The following is a 13,919-nucleotide window of genomic DNA, read 5'->3' on the forward strand; positions in this document are numbered from 1 at the left end:
TCCCCAAAATATAGTATTTGTAAGTTGACAAGCAACAGCACATATAGACCATAACAATAACTTGTACATTATTGAACATAAAAAGACACTATGTTTTTCAGGAGCATTATCAAACTAAATTTGACAACGAGTCACATATACTGGGCCAGACAAACAGAAGCTTATTTTTAAGAGGCATTTTATGGAAGAAACAGGAGAAAAAAAGAGACAGAGCGATAAGGAGGAAATTTCAGAGCTGAGAGTCTGCATGGAGGCAAGAGGGAAGAGGAGTCATTGCAAATCGATTCTTTATCTGGCTATGCTAAATAAAATAATTTGAATCAGGCAAGATCAGTTCCATCTATCTGGATGACAGCGGATAAGTACTAGAAGAAGTTCAGCCATGGAAAAGGCTGTAGACAGGCCATAAAGATGAGAAGGGAAAGTTTACTTCCCTCACAGTCACAAAGGAACACAAACTGAAATTGCTGGAAAAACTCAGCAGGTCTCGCAACTGTGGAGAGAAAGCAGAGCTAATGTTTCAGATCCAATGATCCTTCTTCAGAACTGAAGACCTGCTGAGTTTTTCCAGTAATTTCTGATTTTCCAGTATCCACAGTTCTTTCTTTTTTGTTTACAGCCATACAGGATGCTGCTTGTGATTTTAATAAGGGATATTTTGGTGTTCTGCCAGTAGAACAAACCAATCCGGAGAGATTCCAATATGGAACCCTGTGGAAAATAGGTACTGATTTGGTAGGCTACAACACATTCAATTGCTCCAATAAGATACTGGAGATGGAGCTTGCAAGGACAGAGAGGTCAAAGATTGGCTTTTTAAGGAAAGGGTGATGACGGCAGATTTGAAAGATGGACACAGTTACGGTGAAGAGCAAACCATTAGCAATATCAAACCATTACTTTCCTGTTTCCCAGACTGAGTGCTGAACAATTGAGTTGGATTAGGGTTGAGGGAGCAAAAGGTGGGTTTTCTGACTAAGATTAGTTTGGGATACAGAGGGAATATAGGTAAACAAATAAAAAAAAGTATCAGAGTTGGAACAGAGGGAAACCAAAGGGCAAGTAAGATTCAGAGGAAAGAAAAAAGGTGGCAGTAGTAAAGGAATCAGACACTGTCAACCTTAGTCACAAATAAGTCCACAATCACCTCAAAGTTCATGTTGGAGGTGAGGATGAAGGGGATAGTGGAGAAGGGTCTTCTGAAGATAGAATATATTAGGAAAAAAGCTAGGAGTTAAATTGACAATTCTGATTGATCACAGAATGATGCAGACTTTTAACAGGATGTTATGAGGGTAGAACACTGAATCAGTGGGGTTCACACTTCTGGACCAATTTTTTGTGTGCATTTTATGCAATGTTACTCCTTGTAGTAACATGCATTAGAGAAAATGCATTATTACATACTATTTAAATTCAAGCTATTTTCACAGATTACCAGGCTTGAATCAAACCCTACAAATATCTTTTAAATGCCAATACAGAATTTAAACCCCTTAACAATGATAACAAAACATTGAACCCCATTATATTCAAAGCTAATTAGAACCTACCAAGAGGGGAAAAACAACTACAAATATGTTAGGTCGGCAGAAATATCATCACCATCGGTTTATCTACATGACAAAATAGCTGAACTGAATGGGAACGATAATAAAGCTACATACCATGTGCAACACCCATGGCTTGGCCCTTATCAAACCCTTAGCAACTGCCACTATCTTAAGTGGAACAATCCGATGCTAGCTGATTCGTTGGAAATTTAACCGAAAAAAAAGTCTTCTGTCTGAACGTCTGGGTCGAGGGGGAATTAAATCAGTCCCAATTCCTGCCCCATACCTTCACCTCCTGACAAAATGGATCCATCACCTGGCAGAGCACCGTAAATGGAAACGTTCTTGACCATTGTTCCAGCCACCTCGTTACAAACACCAGATTCCTTGATCCGCATCTGTGAAATTCCAACCACTCACCTCCCCAAATCCTCGCCGATTTCGTAGTAATCGTCCACATTTTCCTGCTTGAACACGGTCATGGTAACTGGTTACTGCATCCCGGCGCACAATCAGCCCGATAAAAGGTAACCAATTTCAGCATCCAACAGGGCGACCCTCCCCAATTCCTAGCCACACAAAGTGCATTCCAGCCTGTGCAGGGAAAAAAAAGTTCAAAAATGACTCTTTTGCACCAAAAAAACGATTGCTATTTGGGTTAATAAATGGGCGTTCCTGAACATTTTTTTTTGAAAAATCTGATTGTTACATTGCTTTATTCGGTATATAGTACAACACAAACAACGTAATCAGCAACATTGCTCGTGATACACAATTAAGGATTGATTCTATTTATCTTCAAAATAACACAGGGAAATGAACAAAAAAAATCACGTCTATTGTAACCGTGAACAAAGTCAGCGCCACTCAATCTTTGCAAAGGGCTGGTTGGTGATTCCTCACCAATGCAGACAGACCAACACCAGAGCTGGAAAATCAACAGCATAGATTCACCAACAACCATACATAGATTATTTTTTTAAAAACAAAACAAAATAACCGGCAAGATTCATTCTCCCAAAACAAGCCTTTTTATTCGGTCTACAGTTATATCTGAATTCAAACCAAAATTATCTATATTTATATGTATTTAAATAAAAATGCACACTTGGTAAATTAAAACCGACAATACGAGAGAGAGAACTCGCTGTCAAATGTTTAAGGTCTTCTTCCGGTTACTTGAGGAAAGCTGTGAAGGTTGGTGACTACTTGGAGCTGGGGGGGGGGGGGGGTTCTGTACCTCAGGAAAGCACACAGTGTGCTCGAGCCTCGGCCTTGCGCCCAAAGTCAACCCGGACCGCAATCCGAGCACATTAACCCAACTACAGCCTGCACTCCACAGCGGGAGCAACCCTACCACCCTAAAACACAACATTCCCCTCCCCAGGGCTGGAGGGCGGTGTTTAAAAATAAAAGATGGAAGTTTACAGCTGTGCTTCCCCCCCCCCGGAACTGGCGCGGTCAGCTCCCAGGGAACAGCTCCAGCTTTCCGTCACCAAGTGGAGCTGCCCCTGGTTACCGGAGCGGCCCAGCCAATAACAACAACAGGCTGCTGCAACTCTCACTGACTCCCTCACAAGGCTCACTACTCAGACACTCACACATCACCGCTCTCTCCTCATCTACAGGCTTCATATTGACACCACGCGCAGAACAACACCACGTCTTTGCTCCTACTCACAATTCCTTCTGCAAACTAGTCAGCAACCGTTGAAAACCGGACAAGGTGTGAGCTCCCTAGGTGTGAGTGGCGCACAGCAAAGACCTCACTGCTTCCCTCTCACTGTGGCGTTTGCACATTTCCTCTTTCGACGTATGCTTCGTTCTCTCAGGAACGCTTACTTTTTTTCTGATTTCTACCTTTTGCTTCCCTCTCCGCCAAGGAGCATTTACTTTGCTGTTAGTCTCTTCCAAACGTCAAATCCACCACCACTCGCAGAAATGGGAACAATCTACGGGAATTTCAGAAGTCAGCTGATTGACAGATTCCTGATTGTTTCAATGGCACATAATAGCAGAAATTACTGTCAGCGATATTATGTACAGATGCTTGTACTCCTAGATTCCCCTTTGCGGCACTCAAAAGGGAATTAAGTGGAGTCGCATTTCCAAAATTATACCTTTTGCCTTTAATATGAACACAAAAGCATTAGTCTTCTCATTATCGGGGCAAAGGAGAAGGAAAAATCAAATGTGAAAAGACTCAGCTGGAGGAGGGACCTGAAAAGGGATGTGACCTAGCGAATTGAAATCAAAGATTAATAGGTGAGCAAAGGGAGGAATTCAAAAAGGAACTGATTAGGTACAAACTGGACACATTCCCACAAGGTGATACCTAAGGTATCCATAGCTGGGAACACACGTATGAGTAAAGATACAGGCCCATACCTCCTATGAAGTAACAACCGTTATTGGATTGTTGCTTCACATAAACTTTTCAAGGCATGGTGCAGTTCTGCCTTTCTTGTCAGGCCTTCTGAGTCCAACTTTGAATCATAGAATCCAGGCAGTGCAAAAAGAGGCCATTCAACCTATCAAGGTAATTTCCCTGGGGTAGGGGAGTCCAGAACTAGAGGGCACAGATTTAGGGCGAGAGGGGAAACATTTAAAAGAGACCTGTGAGCAACATCTTCATGCAAAGGGTGATGCGTATATGGAATGAGCTGCCAGAGGAACTCATGGAGGCTGGTACAATTACAACATTTAAAAGGTAGTTGGATGGGTATATGAATAGGAAGGCTTTAGAGGGATATGGGTCAAGTGCTGGCAAATGGGACTGGATTAGTTTGGGATATCTGGTTAGCATGGACAAATTGGACCGAAGGGTTTGTTCCGTGCTGTACATCTCTATGACTCGAAGTCTGCGCTGACCCACCAAAGAGCACCCCATCCCCATAACCCCACATGGAGATTTTGTCATGAGTAACCTTCAAATTCCTGGACACTATGGGCATTTTTTATCAATGGCCAATGTACTTGACCTGTTGGACCTTTGGAAAAAACTGGAACTTCCAGAGGAAACCCACATATGTGGAGAGAATGTGAAAACTCCTTATAGATAGTTGCCAGGAGCTGGAATCAAACCCAGGTTCCTAGTGCTGTGTGGCAGCAGTGCTAACCACTGTACCCCTGTCCAAAAACCTCTCCAGAAACACAGAATGCAACACATAACTAAGTGTGAACCTGGCCATTTTACAATACTAGCTGCCATAAGTAAGTCTAAATGTCCAGTGTGAATATTAATAAATACTGAATGGGTAAATGGAGAAGGTGGTGGGTTGGGCAGGTGGGTATGGATGAGGTTGTTCATTAGCGAGGTGGATGATGGGACGGATAAGTGGGTGGGTAGGCCAGGGAGTAGTTGGACTGGGATGAGTAATCTGTTAGTTAGGTGTAGTCAGGTCTGGTCATGGGTTTGATCAGAAAGATAGTTGAAGGGTCGGAAGGTAGTCAGGGATTCAGAGTTTTGTTGGAGTTTGAGTGGAGAGTTCAGGGTCATTGATTTTGAGGATAGGTTTTTGGTTATTCTGGAGTTGGAGTAGGTTTTAATCTGTCTAACATTTCATGTGAAATTCTCTGTAAACAGGGAATTGTATGGAGGGTCCCAGAGAACAGAAGAGCTATCCATCAGAAAGAAGGTTAACTTTCCCAGACAACTCCTATAGAGGTCAGTGCCGTAGGACTTCAGTGAGGTCGTGATGGTTATCTGGGTTGTGGATCTGGTCTCCAACACTCTGAAAATGTGAAGATCCAGGAAGTAGAAATTAAACTGAAACAGAAAAAGGAAGCTTTATAATCAAGCAAGGTGCATAGTCAAGCACATTTATTTATAATCTTCAGCTCCTTCTGTGATGTCCTTGGGCTTACATGATTGATCTCTATGAAACATAACTATCTTGCTATGTCTTAGGTGTGACTCCAGAAATAATAATCATCTTGCAAAGTATCACATTCAAAATAATGTTTAAAAATAATTTTAGATTCCTTTCTATGCTACTTGTTAATCTAGACTCAGACACTCTCTTTGCCTCACATTTCCTTTTCCAGTTCTTCTTTTTTTGTTTTCAGCTTCTAGTTGTCAGGTTTAAATTTCCTGGCCTTAATCATCTCCAGCTGTTTCATCAGTTACTTTTGTCTCACCATACTGTCAGAGGTGGAGATGTTCACAGATGATTACACAGTGTTCAGCACCATTTGCGACTCCTCAGATACTGAACAATTCAATATCCAAGTGCATGTAGTAAGATTGTGAACAATATCCAGGCTTGGGCTGATAAATGGCAGGTAACATTTGTGCCACACAAGTGCCATGAAATGATCATCTCAAACAAGACAGAATCTAACCATTGTCTCTTGATATTTAATGGTATTACCATGTCTGAATCCCCCATTAATAGCATCCTGAGGGTTAGCATTGACCAGAAACTCAACTAGACTAGCCATATAAATATTGTAACTACAACAGCAGGTCAAAGACTAGGAATTCTGCAGTCAGTAACCCATTTTCCCATTGCCTATCTGCCATCTACAAGGCACAAAGCAGGAATCAGATGGAATATTGGCTGAATGCAGCTCCAACAAAGCTAAGAAACTTGACATCATCCAGGACAAAGCAGCCCATTCCATCACCTACAAGACTGTAAGATATAGGAACAGATATTAACCATTCAGCTCTTAGAGTCTGCTCCACCATTCAATGAGATCATGGCTGATCTGATATCTCTCAATCCCATTTTCCTGCTTAATCTCCAAAAGCCTTGGCCTCCTCACTGGTTAAAAATCAGTCTATCCCAGCTTTGAATACACCTAACAACTCAGCATCATCAAGCCTCTGTGTAAAGAATTTCACAGGTTGACTACTTTCTGGAAGAAAAAAAGAATCTTCTTCATTTCTGTGCTGAGTGATTCCTTACTCTAAGATTATGCCTTTGGCCCAGGATTGTCCCACAAGAAGAAACAACCTCCCTGCATCTACTCTTTAAAGTCCTCTAAGAAATGTATATATTTCCTAAAGATCTCCTCTCATGCTTCTAAATTCCAATGAGTATAAGATGAGCCTTCTTAATCTCTCCTAATAAGAAAATCCTTCCACACCCAGGATTTTGAATGTTCTCTGGACTGCTTCCAATGATGGTATAATTTTTCTTAGGTAAGAAGACAAAACTATTGGCAATATCCTCATTGTGGTCAGATTACTGCCTTATATAGTTTTAGCAAGACCCTCCTATTTTTATACTCCATTTCCACTGAACTTTCAAAAGTTGATTGGGGCAGATGTTCACAGGCAAAGGGATGGCTAGAAAATGGGAAGCCTTCAGAAATGAGATAATGGAATATCTCATTCGGAATATCTCCTTTCAACCTAACAGGAATATACTTCCTGTTAGGTTGAAAGGAAAGGCTGGTAGGTGTGGGGAATGCTGGATGAGTAGAGAAATTGAGGGTTTGGTTCAGAAAAAGAAGGAAGCATATGTCAGGTATAGAGAGGATAGATCGAGTGAACCCTTAGAAGAGTATAAAGGCAGTAAGAGTATACTTAAGAGGGAAATCAGGAGGGCAAAAAGGGGACATGAGATGGTTTTGGCAAATAGGGTTAAAGAGAGTCCAAAGGGTTTTTACAAATACATTAAGGACAAAAGGGTAACTCGGGAGAGAATAGTGCCCCTCAAAGATCAGCAAGGTGGCCTTTGTATGGAGTCACAGGAAGTGGGGAAGACACTAAACAAGTATTTTGCATCAGTGTTTACTGTGGAGAAGGACATGGAAGATATAGAATGTAAGAAAATAGATGGTGACATCTTGAAAAATGTCTATATTGTAGAGGAGGAAGTGCTGGATATCTTGAAATGCATAAAGGTGGCTAAAACCCCAGGTGTACCCTAGAACTCTGTGGGAAGCCAGGGAATTGATTGCTGGGCCCCTTGCTGAGATATTTGTATCATTGATAGTCACAGGTGAGGTGTCGGAAGACTGGAGGTTGGCTAACATGGTACCACTATTTAAGAAAGGTGGTAAGGATAAGCCAGAGAGCTATAGACCGGTGAGCCTGACGTCGGTGGTGGGCAAGTTGTTGGAGAGAATTCTGAGGGACAGGATTTACATGTATTTGGAAAGGCAAGGTCGAGAGTATGGCACTGGAAAAGTATAGCAGGTCAGGCAACATCCGAGGAGCAGGGAATCGATGAGTTGGGCATAAGTCCTTCATCAGGAATGGCTTATGCTGCCTGATTGCTGTGCTTTTCCAGCACCACACACTCAAACCTGATCTCGAGCATCTGCAGTCCTCACTTTCTCCACATGGGAAATCATGTCTCACGAAATTGATTTAAGTTTTTTGAAGAAGTAACAAAGAGGATTGAAGAGGGCAGAGCAGTGGACGTGATCTATATGGACTTCAATAAGGTGTTTGACAAGGTTCCCCATGGGAGCCTGGTTAGCAAGGTTAGCTCTCATGGAATACAGGGAGAACTAGCCACTTGGATACAGAACTGGCTCAAAGGTAGAAATAGAGGGTGGTGGTGGAGGGTTGTTTTTCAGACTGGGGGCCTGTGAGCAGTGGAGTGCTACAAGAATTACTGCTGGGTTCTCTACTTTTTGTCATTTATATAAATGATTTGGATGTGAACATAGGAGGTATAGCTAGTAAGTTTGCAGATGACTCCAAAATTGGAGGTGTAGTGGACAGCGAAGAAGATTAACTCAGATTACAATTGGATTTTGATCAGATGGGCCAATGGTCTAAGAAGTGGCAGATGGAGTTTAATTTAGATAAATGTGAGGTGCTGCATTTTGGGAAAGCAGGACTTATACTCTTAATGGTAAGGTCCTAGGGAGTGTTGCTGAACAAAGAGACCTTGGAGTCCAGGTTCATAGTTCCTTGAAAGTGGAGTCGCAGGTAGATAGGATAGTGAAGAAGGAGTTTGGTATGCTTTCCTTTATTGGTCAGAGTATTGAGTACAGGAGTTGGGAGGTCATGTTGTGGCGGTACAAGATGTTTATTAGGCCACTATTGGAATATTGCATTCAATTCTGATCTCCCTGCTATAGAAAGAATGTTGTGAAACTTGAAAGGGTTCAGAAAAGATTTTATAAGGATGTTGCCAGGGATGGAGGATTTGAGCTATAGGGAGAGGCTAAATATGCTGGGGCTGTTTACCCTGGAGCTGAGGGGTGACTTTATACATGTTAATAAAATCATGAGGGGCATGGATAGGATAAATAGACAAAGTCTTTTCCCTGGAGTGGGGGAGTTCTGATCTGGAGGGCATAGTTTTAGGGTGAGAGAGGAAAGATATAAACGAGACCTAAGGGGTAACTTTTTCACACAGAGGGTGGTGCGTGTATGAAATGAGTTGCCAGAGAACGTGGAAGAGGTTGGTACAATTGCAACTTTTAAAAGGCATCTGGATGGGGATATGAATAGGAAGGGTTTAGAGGGATATGGGCCAAGAGCTGGCAAATGGGAATAGATTAGATTGGGATATCTTGTCAGCATGGACAAGTTGTACTGAAGGGTTTGTTTCCCTGTTGTACATCTCTATGGCTCTATGACTCCACAACTTTAAATAAGGCCATTATTCCATTTGACTTCCGTTTCACACACTGAATTTGTATGCTAGCATTTTGTGATTCATGCACAAGGACTCTCAAAGCCGTCTGCTCTGCAATTTACTGCTGTATTTCCCCAATTAAAGAATATTCAGCTGTTCTATTACTTGTACCAACGTGCGCAACCTCACAGTTTGCCACTTTCTTGACCACCCATGTAGTCTGTATTTCCTCTGTAGGTTTAGTGTGACATCCTCACTGTGTGCTTTCACCTTTGTTTCGCCCTTCACCACTGACACACCCATCCTCAATAATGGGGCGAGTCCAGCATATCAGTGCAAAAGATAAGGCTGAAGTTTTTGCATTCATCTTCAGCCAGAATTGCTGAGTGAATGATCCATCTTGGCCTCTTCTAAAGTTCCTAGCATCACAAATGCAACCTTCAACCAATTCAATTTATCCTACTTGATATCGAAAAACTGGAGACATTGGACACTGCAAAGGCTGACAGAATTCCAGCAGTAGTATTGAAGTCTTGTGGTATGGATATTGGCACACCCTTTGTCAAGATGTTCTAATCCAGCTACAACACTGCCATCTATCCAACAATGTGGAAAATTGCCTATTATTTCACAAATCCCAGCTGGCCAATTACACTCTATCAGTTCTATTCTTGATCATCAACAGTGTGATGTAAAGGGAATTGACAGTGCTATCACGTGACACTTGAGAAGGACTAATGTGCTCACTGATGCTAATTCAGGTTCTACCAGGACCACTCAGCTCCTGTTCTCATTACAGTCTTGGTTCAAGCATGGACAAAAGAGCTGGTCTCTGGAGGTTAGGTGAGAGTGATAACCCTTGACATTAAGGCAGTGTTTGGCCACATATGGAGTCAAGAAGCTCTCGGAAGGTAATAGGCATAAGGGGGAAACTGTTTTTTGAACTTATGCATAACAGAAAGAAAGGTGGTTGTTGGAGGTGAAAGATTTCAGGCCCAGAACATCATTGCAGGAGTTCCTCAGGGTAGTGACCTAGGCCCAGCCATCTTTACTAATTCATCAATTTCCTCAACTGCATCATAAAGTAAGAAGTAGGAATGTTCAATTGCACAATGTTCAGCACAATTAATGACAACTCAGATGCAGTGTGTGTCCATATATAATCAATATATAAGAGGCAACAAATATTTGTGGCACCTAAGTGCCAGGCAATGACTATCTCCAGCAAGAGAGATTCTAACTATCGACCTTGTCCAAATGTATTAGTATTGCTCATTCCCCTACTGTGAATATCCCAGGATTTACCATTGACCAGAAACAGAATTGGACTCGCCATATAAGTTCTATGAAAGGCCAGGGATTCAGCAGCAGTTAACTCATCTTCTGTCACCCCAAAGTCTATACACCACCAACAAAGCACGAGTCAGGAGTGTGATGGAATACTCTCCATTTGCCTGGATAAGCGCAGGTCCAACAAAACTCAACACCATCCCCGAGAAAGCAACCCACTTAATTGGCACGCCATGCACCACATTGAACATCACCACTGATACACAGTGGCAGGAATGAGTGCCATCGACAATATTTACTGGAGTAACTTATCATGTGTCCTTGGGCACAACTTTCCAAACCCATGACATGAGAGACAAAACAGCAAATGAATGGTAACACCAGCACCTGCAATCTTCCTTCTGAGCCACACACCATCCAGACTTAGAACGACATCACCATTCCTTTGCCATCGCTGGGCCAAAATTTTGGAACGCCCTTCCTATCAACATTGCAGGTGTCTCTATACCCTAAGCACCTCAGAGGTTTAAGAAGGTACTACATTTTCAAGTAAAATTAAGGATAGATAATAAATGCTCACCTAGCCAGTGACAGCCACATTTCATGAATGAATCACAAAAATGAAATTAGGAATACATAAGGAGACTTTTTGTGGAGGTGGAGGATGTGGTTGAGGACTTGTTGGGTATTTTGAATCTATTTTCAGCAAAGGGGACAATGCTGGCAAAATCACAGTAATGTAAAAAGTAGTGGAGAAATTGAATTGTATAACAATAAAGAGAAAGTATTCAAAAGACTGGCAACATTCAAGATAGAAAATTCTTTCTTGAAAACCACTTGATGAAGGAGCAGCACTCCGAAAGCTAGTGCTTCCAAATAAGCCTGTTGGACTATAACTTGGTGTTGTGTGATTTTTAACTGTGTATATCAAGGTTCTTCTGAGTCCCGATGAGCAGCAGCAACTTCAGTTCAGTGCATTGCCGGTCTGTGTACTGGAAGGTCTGGCCCAAAATCACACAAGATTTTGATAAAATACAGATAAAAGGGAACCGTTTCTAGTGGCGGATGATCATTAAATAGAGGACAAAGATTTAAGATAATTGCCAAAAGAACCTCAGGCAATCTATGGTTGAAAATAATGATTAGCATAATGAGTTGTTGCGCTCGGATATGCACTGCTTGAAGAGATAATAAGTTTCAAAGGGATTTTGGTAAATATTTTGCTTGCCTATGAGGAAAAGGGATCTGGGAGAATAGGGAGCCTACCTGATTGAACACCCTATACCCCACAAAGTACTTAGCAAGCAGAAAGGATCCCCCCAACCCCCTATCAATTATAACCTTTACACTCCACCTCACCAGCAAATATTTGACTCCCATTCATCTCTATATTTGCTCAATTTCCATGGCCACTGCTCCCCATGTTGGTTTTGGAGCTGAAGGCCTGCATGCCCTCTGGTTCGATGACACCTCTTGGAGGTGAGATTATTAACCCCACCTCCTACACTGAGACAAAGGCGTGGGATGAATTGTGGGTGGCAAAAAAACACTCCAGCTGACAAGCCAAACTTTCAAACCCACCTTCCCCTGTGGTCACACTCACTGGGGGCTAAATTTCCTCCAGCCCTCAGAACTCCAACTGCAGGAAGTTAATGAACTAATAGTCATCGATCCTATTGGACTTCTGAAAATGGCTTTGATAGTGTTGCTACCAACTTTCTGACCAGCTGAAAGAGCCAATGCTACAACAAACTATTTCAGACTATTGACCTTATTACAAACAACACAATGGATCAATACGGGTCCAGAATGGTGTTTAGCAGGAGCTTAATCCTTCCTTCTTCAGAATGGAAGGAGTTCTGGCTGCTAAGATGCTCCCTTAATACCAAACAATCAACCAGTCAGAATTTTTTTTAATATTGCAAAAGTATACTTGATTCATAAAAAAACTATAAATACATAGAAAATGTCATAAAATCTATATTGTCTTTGCAGAGAGAAAAAAAACGCATTGGAATTTGACATTCCTCAAAGCTTCCCTGCAGTTGCAAAACAAAGGCAATTTCTAATTATGTAGGAAACTATTAACATTCATTTTCAGGTAATGGGGGGATCTGAGAGCTGAACAGAACTTAAATGATCGTCTGTCCTAAGCTTTAGTGCATCCCTCAGCACGTAGTCCTAGACCTTGCAATGTGCCAGTCTGCAACACTCTGTTGGGGTCACCTCTTCACACTGGAATACCAGTAGATTTCAGAAAGACCAAAGAGCATCTTGCACCAGGTTTATGGTGATCCAGGCACCGTCAATGTTTGTCTTGGTCTGCATTCTGCGTAACAGCCCTTACGGCACAGAGTCCTGTGTCATGTAGCTGCTCGGAATAAACCTCTGCATCTCTCTCCAGATCTTCTTTATAAGAAGGAGGTTTGCAACAGTCCCCTCACCAGTGCAGCCACTTTGAGGTGGCGCACAGAAGCCAGGCATGCATGAAAGATCTGACTGGCAGTGCCCTTCTCATCGCCAACTAAGCAACGTGCTGACTTTGGCAGTCTGCTCAGGGCACAACTTGACAGGATTGCCCTCTCCTTTTCTCACAGGGTCTCAAGAGCGATACATTGTTTTTCTTTGCAAACTTTTCCATAATGGATAGCTGATATGAAACAGTTCAACTACTTGGAACATTCTACAGCAACAAGGCTCGACCCATCCTTTGTAACACTGGGGACAGGTAGAATTTCAGTACACAGTGACACTTGGTATTTCCGTACTGAGGGTCTACGCACAGCTTTAGGCAGCCACACGCAAAGGTGGCCATCAGGATGAGGGTGATGTTGGGTCCTTTTATTTAATGAAATCCCTACAGTGTGGAAACAGGCCCTTTGGTCCAACAAGTTCACACTGACCCTCCGAAGAGTAGGCCACCTAGACCTATTCGCCTACTACTTTACATTTACCCAGACTAATGCACCTAACCTACACATCCTTGAGCACTATGGGCAATTTAGCATGGCCAACTCACCTAACCTGCACATCTTTGGATTGTGGGAGGAAACCGGACCACCCAGAGGAAACCCACACAGATACGGGGAGAATGTGCAAATTCCACACAGACGGTCGCCTGAGGCAGGAATTGAACCCAGGTTCCTGGTGCTGTGAGGCAGCAGTACTAACCACTGAGCCACTGTGCCACCCCTTATCTATGGTTTTGTATGGTATCCCTGCAAACAGATGTCCAAATGAAGTGGATGATGGCTCGCGTGACTGCAGCAGCACAGATTTGAGGAATAGACCAGACCTGCACCATCTATAATGACAGAGAGAGTACCTTACACCTGATGACCAGGTTTTTACCTGCAATGGAGAGGGAGAAGTGCTCCAAAAATACCAGTTTCTGCCTCGCTTTGGTGCTGGGCTGCTTCCAAGATTTTGCGCATGCCCGGACCCCTCCAAACCATAATACCAGCACCTTCAGGTAATCTGGGAAGGGGATAAACGATCAGTTGGCCTAGTTCCCTAGAATGTGGCC

At 42.6% G+C, this 13,919-nt stretch overlaps 1 protein-coding gene across 5 annotated transcripts in view; it reads right to left on the minus strand.

Annotated features, from left to right (window-relative positions):
* dapk1 (death-associated protein kinase 1) overlaps nt 1-3,432 on the minus strand; it is a 265,283-nt gene extending 261,851 nt beyond the window's left edge. For 2 of the 5 annotated variants that reach the window (XM_087997453.1, XM_043713274.2), the window contains exons 1-2: nt 3,235-3,430; nt 1,974-2,147 (exon numbers count right to left, since the gene is read on the minus strand). In XM_087997453.1, coding sequence (XP_087853579.1) covers nt 1,974-2,035 — 62 coding nt within the window. In that variant the 5' untranslated portion in view covers nt 2,036-2,147; nt 3,235-3,430. The other 3 variants (XM_087997448.1, XM_043713282.2, XM_043713294.2) reach the window with 3 other exon arrangements.
* Nucleotides 3,433-13,919: the final 10,487 nt, after the last annotated feature.

Source organism: Chiloscyllium plagiosum, unplaced genomic scaffold (assembly GCF_037043375.1).
Source record: "Chiloscyllium plagiosum isolate Xiang-an unplaced genomic scaffold, Cpla_swu_hap1 HiC_scaffold_2, whole genome shotgun sequence".
Lineage (NCBI taxonomy): Eukaryota > Metazoa > Chordata > Chondrichthyes > Orectolobiformes > Hemiscylliidae > Chiloscyllium > Chiloscyllium plagiosum.